Raw genomic sequence first — 12,936 nt, forward strand, 5'->3', positions numbered from 1 at the left:
CTCATCTCGGTCGGGTTTTAATCCATCTTTACAAAGCACTTTTATAAGTTAACCTACATGAAAGGTACTATATAAGGTCAAGTTATTGTTTTTACACAACAAACTTGTTTGAATAGTCTTGTAAATATCTGCTCTAATCAAAAATAATAGTTAATAATAGTAATAACTTTAATTTATGTAGCACATTTCATGTAAAAATAAACGTTTCAGTATATACATACTTCCAATTGTAACATACATTAATTTATGAATTCCATGTCTTAATGGAAACAAAATAAATTATGCTTAATGCAATTTCAACTAACCTTTTGTGTAGCCTTTGTTTTGTGGTACTGAATGTTAAATTCTACAATTTTCTATTTTAAATTAGATATTTGCTCGTCGTTCTTTATGTAAAATTCAAGAATTAAGTCAGCTGGAAAACATGAGCTCCTCAACCATAAACCCTGAAGATGTCAAAATCTTTAAAGAATCTGTTATCAAGGTAAGAAGAACAGCAATGAAAGAATTATATGAAGTGTTTAGCATAGGAACAGGAGGAAGCCATTCAGCCCCTCAAGCCTGTTCCACCTGTACCTCAACTCCAATTACCCGCCTTTGCCCCGAAACACCTCAGACTGGACAATGTAACTGGATCCACAGCCATAATCCACAGGGTTTTGGGGGTGGGAGAGAGAGACTTCCAGATTCCCACTGGCCTTTGGGTGAAAAACTGCCCCTGAGTTCACTGCTAAATGGCCTCGCTGTAATGTTAAGACTATGGACCTTGTTCTGGATCCCCCACCAGAAGAAATAGTTTCTGTAGCTACCCTATTGAATCCCTTTATTATTTTCAAAACCTTGCTTAGATCAGCCCTCAACTTTCAAAACTCAAGGGTATACAGACCAAGTTTATGCCACCTGTCCTCATTTGAATTGTTAAGCAATCTGCAATATTACTTTCAATGAACCATGTAATGGGACTGAGAATGTTTGTGTTGGCTTTTTTGAAGATGTCCGTGATTATCTTTAAACGAGCAGTTATTGAGACCAGGAGAAAGCCTAAAGGACTTCTGCGACCCAAACAGAGGGTTGTTTTCAAAGATACTGTGAATGTGAGTTCTGTATTCTTTCATCTCCTGTGGCTTTTGCGTCTGAAGTACTATTCCAGGCAGAGAGAGAGAGAGAGAGCGCATTGCATTCCAACAATCTCTCTCTGGGATTTCCATGTGTAGGTGGGATGCCTGGAAACCTCAGCCTGGTTTGGAGATTTTTAAGCAATGGTGATGGGTCTGACATGTGTCAGTCACCCGGCTGACCAAAAAAAATGTCAAATGCAAGGATTATTCTTATTGAAGATATAATAATATAATAATCCTGGCATTTGATACAGCGCCTTGATCACGTTGTTGAGGCGTCTCAAAGCGCTTCACAGGATACATTGTAAAGTGAATTTGATACGGTCGACTACGCTATCCTCCTCCACCGCTTGTCCTCCCACCTCAACCTTCAAGGCCCTGTCCTTGAGTGGTTTAGGTCGTACCTCTCCCACCATCTTCACTTTGTTTCCACGAATGGCTTTTCCTCCACCCCCCGCACTGTCTCGTGCGGTGTCCCTCAGGGCTCTGTCCTCGGTCCCCTCCTCTTCACCCTCTATATGCTCCCCCTGTGGTGACACCATCCGCAGACATGGGGTTCACTCCCACATGTGTGCGGATGACACCCAACTCTACCTTTCCTCCTCTACCATCAACTCCACGACCCCCGATGTCCTGACAGCTGTCTGTCCGACATCGAGTCCTGGACGAGAGACAACTTTCTTCAGCTCAACGTGCGCAAAACTGAGGCCCTCCTGATTGGCTCACATCAGCGCCTCCGACGTGAAAGATGCTCTATAAATGGAATCCTGTTGTCGTTGTTGTTGAATTGACTGTATATTTTGTGGGCGAATCGCGGAAGCCAATTGCACACAACAGCGTCCCACAAACAGCCGTGGGATGAGTGACCAAATTATTATTGTTTTTTTTTCTTGAGGGATTATTATCAGGTGTATGGAGTAAGGAAACTTGCCCAAGGTTTCGCCCCCTGCAAGGAATTGAACCCAGGTCCTCTCACTTGTGATGCGAGTGCCCTGACCACTGAGCTACAGGACTCCAGACCTTCCTCCTCTAACTGTGCCTACGGTCACCTCCCCTCCCCCCGGCTCGCCGTCGTGTCCGCCACCGTCAAGCGCTCTGAGACGCTGCCCTGTGTTGTTATTGAATTTGTTCTTAACGTAAGTTGGGTTATTATTGATTGCAGTTACCGTGGCCCCACAATAGCACGGAATCGCTGTTGGCAGAGATGTTTGATGGCAGTGCAGCCCAGTTCCTTGCTATACTCGAGGCCGTGACAAATAGCTACCGGCGTGTGTTACACACAGGCCCCCCTCTCCCTGCTGAGACCGAAGTATATGACGTGTTGATGGAACTGATCCTAGCTGGCGTGGAGATCCTGGCAGGTACAATATCACAGTCTCTGCTCTACAACTTGTCCTAATGTATATAAATTGTAAATGTAATGTGGTGTCTGTCCTGTAGCTCAGTGGTTAGAGCACTCGCCTCACAGGCGAGAGACTTGGGTTGAATTCCCGGGCAGAGCGGAACATTGGGCAAGTTTCCTGACTCCACACACAGCCTCTGTTTTCAAGGCAGAATATAGGAACCTGGTTGTTAGTTGATTGACAGATTGTTGTTGGAGGGTAATAATCCCTTTAAAACATAGTAAAAAATAATAATAATTTGGTCACTCAACCCATGACTGTGTGTGGGACACTGCTGGCTGCCGCGTTTTGCCCACAAAACGTACAGTCAATTCACTTTGCAATATATTTTGTGAAGCACTTTGAGACGTCTCGAAAGATGTGATAAGGTGCTATATCTAATGCAAGGATTACATGGTTATATGCTGCTTACATTGCAGACACTGCAAAATAATTAAACCTACTTATAACTTGTGTTGCTGTTTTAGGTGGCGGTGGTAATACTCAATATTATATGACTTCCTCCACAAATCCTATTGCTGGAATTGTTGAACTCAAGTCACTTATAGAGATGGCATCTGCAGGTAAGAAAGTCAGCTTTGGGTTAGTATTCCCATCGGTAACAACAGCGATTAGTGTGTGGGGGGGTGGGGGCCGGTGGGGGGGCAGTGTGTGTGTATGGGGGGGCAGTGTGTGTGTGTGTGGGGGGGGAGCAGTGTGTGTGTATGGGGGGGGGGCAGTGTGTGTGTATGGGGGGCAGTGTGTGTGTGTGTGGGGGGGAGCAGTGTGTGTGTATGGGGGGGCAGTGTGGTGTGGGGGAGCAGTGTGTGTGTATGGGGGAGCAGTGTGTGTGTGGGGGGGGGGGGGCAGTGTGTGTGTGTGGGGGGGGCAGTGTGTGTGTGGGGTGGAGCAGTGTGTGTGTATGAGGGGGCAATGTGTGTGTGGGGGGGAGCAGTGTGTGTGTGGGGTGGAGCAGTGTGTGTGTATGAGGGGGCAATGTGTGTGTGGGGGGGAGCAGTGTGTGTGTGGGGGGGGGAGCAGTGTGTGTGTGTGTGTGAGGGGGGACAGTGTGTGTGTGTCATCACCCACGGCCTTGACATTTCCGACCTCAGCATAGTGGACAAGGCCATCTCGGACCAATTTTTCATCTCCTCCTCTCACATCCTTTCCTCCACCAAGCCCTCAACCATCCTCTACTGCCCTTGGAAAAGGCTACCCCCTGAGACCCTCACAAAGGCCCTCTCATCCTCAAACATCCTATATCCCTGGCCTTCCACCCACAGAGATCCTGAAGCCGCCGTCCAGATGCTCCATGATTGCCTCTCCTCCACCTTCAACTCCCTTGTCCCCCTGAAATCCAGGACCATCTCCAAACCCACCCGATCCCCCTGGTACAACAACCATCTCCAAACACACCCGATCCCCCTGGTACAACAACCATCTCCAAACACACCCGATCCCCCTGGTACAACAACCATCTCCAAACCCACCCGATCCCCCTGGTACAACAACCATCTCCAAACACACCCGATCCCCCTGGTACAACAACCATCTCCAAACACACCCGATCCCCCTGCTACAACAACCATCTCCAAACACACCCGATCCCCCTGCTACAACAACCATCTCCGCTGCCTAAAAACCCAAACCCGCCTGCTCGAGCGCAGATGGCGGAAAACTGGCCTGACAGTTCACCGCCAACTGTGGCTCGAGCATCTCCACAGCTACTGCCGTTCTTTGACTCGTGGAAAAACGGCTTTTACTCCAATATCATCTTGGAGGCTCAACACAACCCAAAAATCCTTTTTTCCACCACCCATTACCTCCTCCGTGGCCCCCCCTTCAGGCCTCCTCAATCTTCACATCAAATGCCAAGTGCGAGGAGGTCATGGACTTCTTTTCTTCTAAAATATTTAACATCCGCCATCGGCCTCACCCACCTGCCCCTTGTCACCCACCACCACACCCTCTCTGTCCCCCTCACCTTCCTCATCATCTGCTCCTACCTCCGCCCCATTCTACATTCCTTCCTCCCCATCTCGCCCTCCTCCCTCTCACCCACCATCACCTCCATGAAACCCACCACCTGCTGCCTCAACCCCCTCCCCACCAACTTACTGGTCACCCAGCTCCCCCTCCTCTGCCACTGCTGGCTGACATCATCAACCAATCCCTCTCCTCCGGATCAGTCCCTGCCCCCCTCAAAACTGCTGTCATCACCCCCCTCCTAAAATAACCCTCCCTGGATCCCTCAAACCCCAGCCATTACCGCCCTATTTCTAACCTGCCCTTCCTTGCAAAAGTCCTAGAACGCATTGTTGCCAACCAACTTCGCGCACAACTCTCCTCCCTCTTCAAACCCCTCCAGTCCGGTTTCCGCCCACAGTACAGAGACTGCGCTCGTGAAAGTCACAAACGACATCCTCTCTATCTGTGACCAGGGCTCCCTCTGCCTCCTTGTCCTCCTGGACCTCTCCGCCGCGTTCGACACAGTCGATCACACCATCTTCCTCTACCCCCTTTCCTCCGTCATCCACCTCAGTGGGACTGCACTCGCCCGGTTCGAGTCCTACCTCACAAACCGCCAGCAGTACATCTGCACCAACGGCTTCTCCTCCCGCGCTCTCCCGGTCACCTGTGGGTACTCCAAGGATCCATCCTTGGCCCCTCCTCTTTCTGATCTACATGCTCCCTCTTGGGGGATGTCATCCGCAGACATGGGGTACATTTCCATATGTATGTAGATGACACCCAACTCTATTTTTCCACCTCTCTTTGCGACCCCCAGTCCCTTGATGTTGTGTCATCTGCCTGTCAGATCTCAGGGGTTGGATGAGCGCAAACTTCCTTCAGCTGAACGTTGACAAGACGGAAGCCATACTCTTTGGCTCTCGTCAACGTCTAAAATCTCATGGCTCTCACGTCCTCCACCTGCCCGACCTCCCCCTAAAACTCTCCGAACTTGTACGAAACCTAGGAGTCAGGTTCGAACCCCAATTATCCTTCCTCCCCCACATCCGGTCCCTCACCAGCACCGCCTTCTACCACCTCCGACGTATTGCCCGTCTCCGCAAATACCTCTCCCCAAAAGCCGCTGAAACTCTGGTCCAGGCCTTTGTCACCTCTCGGCTGAACTACTCTAACGCCCTCCTCACCGGTCTCCCCTCCACTACCATCCATACAGCCCACATCATCCAGAACTCTGCCGCCCGCATTCTCACCCGCACCAAACCCCGCTCCCCGCTCCCCCAGTCCTGGCCCTCCCCCCCACCCCCAAACCCCGCTCCCCGATCCCCCCAGTCCTGGCCCTCCCCCCCACCCCCAAACTCCGCTCCCCGATCCCCCCAGTCCTGGCCCTCCCCCCCACCCCCAAACCCCGCTCCCCCAGTCCTGGCCCTCCCCCCACCCCCAAACCCCTATCCCCCCAGTCCTGGTCAGACTGCACCGGCTCCTGTCTCAGAGAGGATCCATTTCAAGATCCTCACCTCGTATTCAAGTCCCTGCGCTCCTCTGCACCCCCCGACCTCTCTGACCTCCTCTCTCCTCAGCACAGTACCCGTTGCCTTCGTTCCACCGGGTCTGACCTCCTCCTCGTCCCCCGAGTCCTCCGCTCCCCCCTCGGCTGTGCCTTCAGCCCCTGTGCCCCGAGGCTCTGGAACTGCCTTCCTCACTCCCTTCCCCTCGTCCCCTCTCTTCCTATTCTCAGGTCTCGGCTGAAGACCTTTCTTTTCGACCGCACCTTTGGTCACCTTCCTCCCCCTCCCCCCTCCCCCAGGCCCCTACCCCCTCCCTCAGGCCCCTCCCCCTCCCCCAGGCCCCTCCCCTGGCCCCTCCCCTGGCTCCTTCCCCAGCTCCTCCCCCTCCCCTGGCTCCTCCCCTGGCTCCTCCCCTCCCTGGCTCCTCCCCCTCCTGGCTCCTCCCCCTCCCCAAGCTCCTCCCTGGCTCCTCCCCCTCCCCTGGCTACTCCCCCTCCCCTGGCTCCTCCCCCTCCCCTGGCTCCTCCCCTGGCTCCTCCCCCTCCCCTGGCTCCTCTCCTGGCTCCTCCCCTGGCTCCTCCCCCTCACCTGGCTCCTCCCCTCCCCTGGCTCCTCCCCCTCACCTGGCTCCTCCCCTGGCTCCTCCCCTCCCCTGGTTCCTCCCCCTCCCCTGGCTCCTCCCCCTTCCCCGTGGCTCGGCCCCGGGATCCTAAACTGTAAAGTGCTCTGAGACGCCGTCCGGCGTGGAGAGCGCTATATAAATCCAGGTTGTTGTTGTTGTTGTGTAGGGGAGGCAGTGTGTGTGTGTGTATGGGGGGGGCAGTGTGTGTGTGTCAGGAGGGGGCAGTGGGAAGTGGACACTGCTGTATGCAATTGGCTGCTGCGTTTTGCTCACAAAATATGCAGTAAATTTACATTACCGGGAATCCTTTGAGACGTCTCGATGACGTGATAAAGCACTATATCAAATGCAAGGATTATTATTAATTATTTGCAGTGTTTGTGATCAGAAAATGGCATGATTTCACCCTGTCCTAATTGCTGTCTGTAGGAGAAGATGGAGTGTCAGTGGAGGGTGTTGTGAGGTTTGTGAAGGCTATATTTTGCTACGAGCACTGGGACATATTTGACAACATTATTGGCCCAGTTTTCAATTTCCTAACTGTAAGTGAACTTTATTGACACATCAACCCCAAAATTCTGAATATCAGTCAAACAAAATCAGTCGGTGTTTTACCATGTGCATTTTCTCCTGTGTGTGTGTGTGTGGTGCGTGTGTGTGTGGTGTGGTGTGTGTGTGGTGTGTGTGTGTGTGGTGCGTGTGTGTGGTGTGTGTGGTGCGTGTGTGTGTGTGATGTGTGTGTGTGTGTGTGTGTGCGTGTGTGTGTGGTGTGTGTGTGTGTTGTGTGGTGTGTGTGTGGTGTGTGTGGTGCGTGTGTGTGTTTGATGTGTGTGTGTGTGGTGTGTGTGTGTTGTGTGTGTGGTGTCTGTGTGTGTGTGTGGTACGTGTGTGTGGTGTGTGTGTTGTGTGTGTGTGGTGTGTGTGGTGTGTGTGTGTGGTGTGTGTGGTGCGTGTGTGTGTGTGTGTGGTGTGTGTGTGTTGTGTGTGTGTGGTGTCTGTGTGTGTGTGGTGCGTGTGTGTGGTGTGTGTGGTGTGTGTGTTGTGTGTACGTGGTGTGTGTGGTGCGTGTGTGTGTGTGATGTGTGTGTGTGTGGTGTGTGTGTTGTGTGTGTGTGGTGTCTGTGTGTGTGGTGCGTGTGTGTGGTGTGTGTGTGTGTGATGCGTGTGTGTGTGTGGTGTGTGTGTGTGGTGTGTGTGTGTGTGATGCGTGTGTGTGTGGTGTGTGTGTGTGTTGTGTGTGTGGTGTCTGTGTGTGTGTGGTGTGTGTGTTGTGTGTGTGGTGTGTGTGTGTGTGATGCGTGTGTGTGTGTGGTGTGTGTGTGTTGTGTGTGTGGTGTCTGTGTGTGTGTGGTGTGTGTGTGTGTTAGTCGGATGAAAATAGAACATGGAGGAAATATGAGCTGGATTTGGAACTGCTGCTCGCGATGGAACCTTTACTATCAAATCGGAAACCCAAACACGGTCTCCAGCTCAGAGAAAAATGTGCAGGAGGTACGGAGGTTTATTTATTGCGTGGAATATGTTGTGAAATATTTAACCTTTCCGTCCTTTCCTGATTCATTGACTGATTGATTGATTTTCTGATTGCTTTTTCTTCAAAATAATAATAATAATAAATTGGTCACTCAAATCCATGACTGTTTGTGGGACGCTGCTGTGCGCAATTGGCTCCCACATTTCACCCACAAATTATACAGTCAATTCACTTTACAGTGTATCCTGTGAAGCAAAGATTATTATTATTACCAGGTTGCCCTTTGAACATTTCCTGGCTTCAGGTTATGGTGGTCTTTGAATGGTTAGTGAATTAAAAATGGCTGCATAATTCAGCACTTTATTGCTGTAGTACCTTCACTGATCTAACCTAGAATTATAATTAACACACTGTACTGTTGCTTTTATTTAGTTGGGTCATTTGGGGCTGGAAGATCCAATCACTGGTGTGATGATTTTGTGATACTTGCGGAGACACTGTATACGTACACCTGCACTACTAGAGAGGTATGTATGTCCCATCAGAGATTTGATCCCCACATTCCTTCCTCCCCTCACATCCGGTCCCCTTCATCTCCGTCATATTGCCCACCTCCGACTGTACCTCATCCCCAACACAGCCCAAACCCTTCTCCACGCTTTCATCACCTCGAATGCCTTCCTCGTTGGTCTCCCCAGATCCACTACCCACAAAATCCAACTAACTAATTCAAAACTCCACCATCTATGTACTCACCGGCTCTGCGGCTTTATTCCTCACTCCATTAAGTAGCTGCTATGAAAGTTGTGGAGCTAAAGTGAGGCTAAGTACTGAACATAACGGAAGAAAAAGGAGAAAGGGGAAGGTAATTCGAGTTTCAGATAGAAGTGTGGCATTGGTGGAGGTCAGAGCTCCTGATTGATCAATCTGCTCATCCATAGGAGACTTATGTCCCAAGAAGCTCACAGAAAGCCAAACAAAAGAAGAAATCGAACAATAATGCACCTGGAACAATGTATTTTATTTGATAAATATGGCCATTTTTCTTGCAGAAGACATGTCAAGTATTTGATGGTGCAATTTTATTTCATTCACTGCAGAACTCTGTGCCTGATAAGGACATGGTGGTGGATGCTGTCCTGTTTCTGTGGCAGAAGTGTAAGATGGTTTTGCAGAGAACTCAGATTGGGTTGACAGATCCCATTAAATACCTACAGAAGATTGATCACTTTGGGAAGGTATGGAAATAATAATGCCTGCATTTTATGTAGTGCATTATCATGTCTTTGAGATATCTCAAAGCGCTTCACAGGGTATACTGTAAAGTGTAGTGACTGTATATTTTGTGAGCGAAACTGAGAATTCCATGTATTCCACCTACACGTGGAAATCCCAGAGATAGATTATTGGAATGGAATACGCTCTCTCTCTCCCTGCTTATCTAATTCTGGATAGTATTAGGCGCAGGTTGGTAAGAGCCAAGGCTTGGGGGAGCCCATAGTGTGCGTTGGGGTAACTGCTGGAGTCTAACCAGCTAAACCCACATAACTTGCCGTTGGGAACACTATCTGGCAAACCAAGGCAGGCCCTGACTGAGTAACCACAGTGATGTGTACTGCTACCTGGTGGTTTACACATGTATTGTAACAATAATCCTTGCATTTGATATAACCCCTGTTTTCAAGACGTCTCAAAGCCCTTCACAGAATATACTGTAAAGTGAATTAACTGTATACTTTGTGGTAAAAAACACGGCAGCCAATTGCGCACAGCAGCGTCCCACAAACAGTCGTGGATTGAGTAATCATACTCTTCTTATTTTTTTGAAGAGATTATTATCCCCGGAAAAGCCATCCACCAATTGACTAACAACTGGTTCCTACTTACTGCTGGTAAATAAAGGCGTGTGTGTGGAGTAAGGAAACTGGCCTAAGGTTTTGCCCTGCTCAGGAATCAAAACCAGGTCCTCTTGCTTGTGAGGCGAGTGCTCTAACCACTAAGCTACAGGACTCCAACCTAACTAAATCTAACTCCTGTTCATTTACTTGTTCTGCTCTTCAGTGCTGTGTCAGTGGGTAATCTTACCACTTGGCTGACAATGCTTTGTAATGGTATCTTTCAGTGGATTCATATCCTGTGCTTGACTGAAGAGGTGATTTGTTGGTGCAACATAGGGGAGATTGACCCAGCAGTGGTGGCAGAAGTGACCCTGTATTTAATAACGTTGCTGGAGAACCTGGTGGATTCAAATTTAAAACCCAGGAAGAAATCAGGTATAAATCTAATCTTATCTCAGCTAAACAACACTGATGAAGACAAATTAATTTTTTTTGTTGATCACGCGATATGATTTAGTTAATAACAAAGAGTCAAGTAATTTTTAGGTTAAAAACAGAAATGACATTACTGGGATATTAAAACAAACAACAGACTCTCTCTTGAATATCACTGTTTAGTAATCCAGTTATATTTATAATAATAATAATAATAATCATTACATTTGATACAACCCATTATCAATTCGTTGAGATGTCTACAGTGCCTTCATAGAATATATTGTAAAGTGTAGTGACTGTATATTTTGTAGGCTAAACAAGGCAGCTAATTGTGCACAGCAGTGTCCCACAAACAGTCATCGATTAAATGACCAGGTTTTGTTTGAGGGATTATTATAATTTTCACTTGAATAAAATAAGCGACTCAATTTCACTGGCACTTTTTGTCCAAAAGTACCAGATGAACATAATTTATTTTTTTGTTTGCAGACACTGAATTAAATATTATATGCCTGGGCAGATAACAGAAAGTGTTCATAAAAAAATCAGATGCACATCTAGAAATGTATGTGTTTTGAAGCACTTTTTATTGGCACGAATTAGCAAAGCTAGAAATAGGTGGATGTTTGTATATTCTTTAATTCATTGACATTTTGGGCAAATTTCCTTACTCCACACGCCTGATAATAATCCCTCAAGAAAAAAAACAAGAACAAATTGGTCGCTCAATCCACAACTGTTTGTGGGACGCTGCTGTGCGCAATTGGTTGCCATGTTTTGCCCACAAAGTAGACAGTCAATTCACTTTACACTATAATCACTATACAGTATATCCTGTGAAGACGTCTCGAAGATGTGATAAGGCGCTGTATCAAATGCAAGGATTATTAATATTTTATACAGTGGGAATGGACAATATTTCTTACAATGAGTAAGATAGTTACCATGTTGTGACTTGAAATGTTAGTATTAATTCTCTACACCTATTTATCTTTGCAGGTTTCCAGGTGCAGGATGAGAGCCAAAAGCCGGGAATTGAGCAGTGCTTCCCATCAAGCATCTTCAAGGTGAGTCGCACAATCACCGTCATCATAGAGCAATGTCAAAATTATAATAGTCCTGGAATTTGATGCAGCGCCTTATCACGTCGTTGTTGTTGTTGTTATTGGAGCCGTTTAAATTTTCAAGACTGAGGAAATATAAATGTTATTTCCTGCTCTGAATTATTTTACTGAGGGAAACTCTATGTGGGCACAATTTCCCATCATTACTGAACTTCACAGTTTGCAGCTGTTACAATAATGATCCAAATGTTGTGTTTTCATTTCAGAAAAAGCCAGTTGAAAAGATTCTTGTGGCCTGTAAAATGGCTAAGAAGGCGATCGATAGCATGGATGCTGCTCGCTTAATAGTCGCCTCATCTAATGCATCCTCAATGGTAGACAGTTCTCGTTTAAAGGTAAGGGAAGGATTTGGCTAACCTTGATAATATGTTATTAAGGATCGAGAGCCATGTTAGCAAGTTAATAATAATAATAATCCTTGCATTTGATATAGCGCCTTATCATTGCAAAGTGAATAGACTGCATATTTTGTGGGTGAAACACGGCAGCCAATTGCATACAGCAGTGTCCCACACACCATCGTGGATTGAGTGACCAAATTATTATTATTTATTTATTCATTTTTTTGAAGGGATTATTACACCCGGAAAAGTGATCCGTCAATCGATTCCTACTTACTGCTAGATAATCAGAGGCATGTGGAGTAAGGAAAATTGCCTAAGGTTTCCCCCTGCCCGGTGCTCTACAGCTACAGCTTGTTTTCTCTCCTATGAATCAGCAGCTATTGGGTCAGCAGGAAGGTTATTGGTGGCCGAGGGGGGGTCTAGACATACTATTGGCTCTCTGGTCACTGAACTCAGCTGAGAAACAGCTTCAGGATGTAATAGGAACCCTTTAGGGCTGGTGTCCTGAAAGTATGACTTGAAATGGGACAAATCTTTGCTCCTGAATTCAGTTTATTCTCTCTCTATCAGTGTATCTCTATGGGTGAGAAACAGCTTTTCCACCCAATGCATTGTGAAACGCAGATGAAGACTACAGATAAAGAAAGTTCCAACAAATCAACATCTATCCACAGCTTCACCATGGATTTACATCTGGAACTCATCCAAGCCTATCACAGACTGGCACTCAAATTCATCAAGTTAAGTCCTGGTAAGGTTTACATCTGCCTGCATCCCATTCCTTGTTTAGGGAGTCTGTACCAATGTTATCTTTGAATCAAATGTTTTCTGTTCTTAAACAGAATGAAAGCTCACAGAAGAAGCTGTGCTCCCCTTTGATATTTCTACCTGTCAGTGTATTTGCTATTATTAATTTACCATCAACCCATGTTCTTCTGTTTCATGTTCTAACATACTGTCACCTTTTAGCTTAATAAATAGTCCTTTTTAATGCATTTTTGGTTTGTTGGCAACCCACTATTGAATGTCATGATCCAATGCTGATTATCAACATTACGTAATGCTAATAATCTATGTGTTTGGAGTGTTACTATCAGGACTGGATGTGAAATAGAATGTA

The 12,936-nt window shown here is 47.2% G+C and overlaps 1 protein-coding gene across 1 annotated transcript; it reads left to right on the forward strand.

The window, feature by feature from the left end:
- Positions 1–424: 424 nt before the first annotated feature.
- On the forward strand, positions 425–12,663 carry LOC103188908 (cilia- and flagella-associated protein 54). The gene is made up of 13 exons (XM_042345601.1): positions 425–484; positions 993–1,094; positions 2,281–2,479; positions 2,989–3,084; positions 7,028–7,140; positions 7,966–8,089; positions 8,505–8,599; positions 9,173–9,310; positions 10,195–10,345; positions 11,348–11,415; positions 11,679–11,807; positions 12,387–12,567; positions 12,659–12,663. The coding sequence occupies exons 1-13, from the start codon at positions 425–427 to the stop codon at positions 12,661–12,663; spliced, it is 1,461 nt and encodes a 486-aa protein (XP_042201535.1).
- Positions 12,664–12,936: the final 273 nt, after the last annotated feature.

This window comes from Callorhinchus milii, unplaced genomic scaffold, assembly GCF_018977255.1.
Source record: "Callorhinchus milii isolate IMCB2004 unplaced genomic scaffold, IMCB_Cmil_1.0 Scaffold67, whole genome shotgun sequence".
Lineage (NCBI taxonomy): Eukaryota > Metazoa > Chordata > Chondrichthyes > Chimaeriformes > Callorhinchidae > Callorhinchus > Callorhinchus milii.

Excerpts from the sequence above, each read along its gene's own strand:
- LOC103188908 (XM_042345601.1), top strand. The coding sequence starts at position 425 with ATGAGCTCCTCAACCATAAACCCTGAAGATGTCAAAATCTTTAAAGAA. Across the intron at positions 8,600-9,172 it reads ACACCTGCACTACTAGAGAG|AACTCTGTGCCTGATAAGGA; the intron begins GTATGTATGTCC and ends CATTCACTGCAG. Across the intron at positions 9,311-10,194 it reads AGATTGATCACTTTGGGAAG|TGGATTCATATCCTGTGCTT; the intron begins GTATGGAAATAA and ends GGTATCTTTCAG.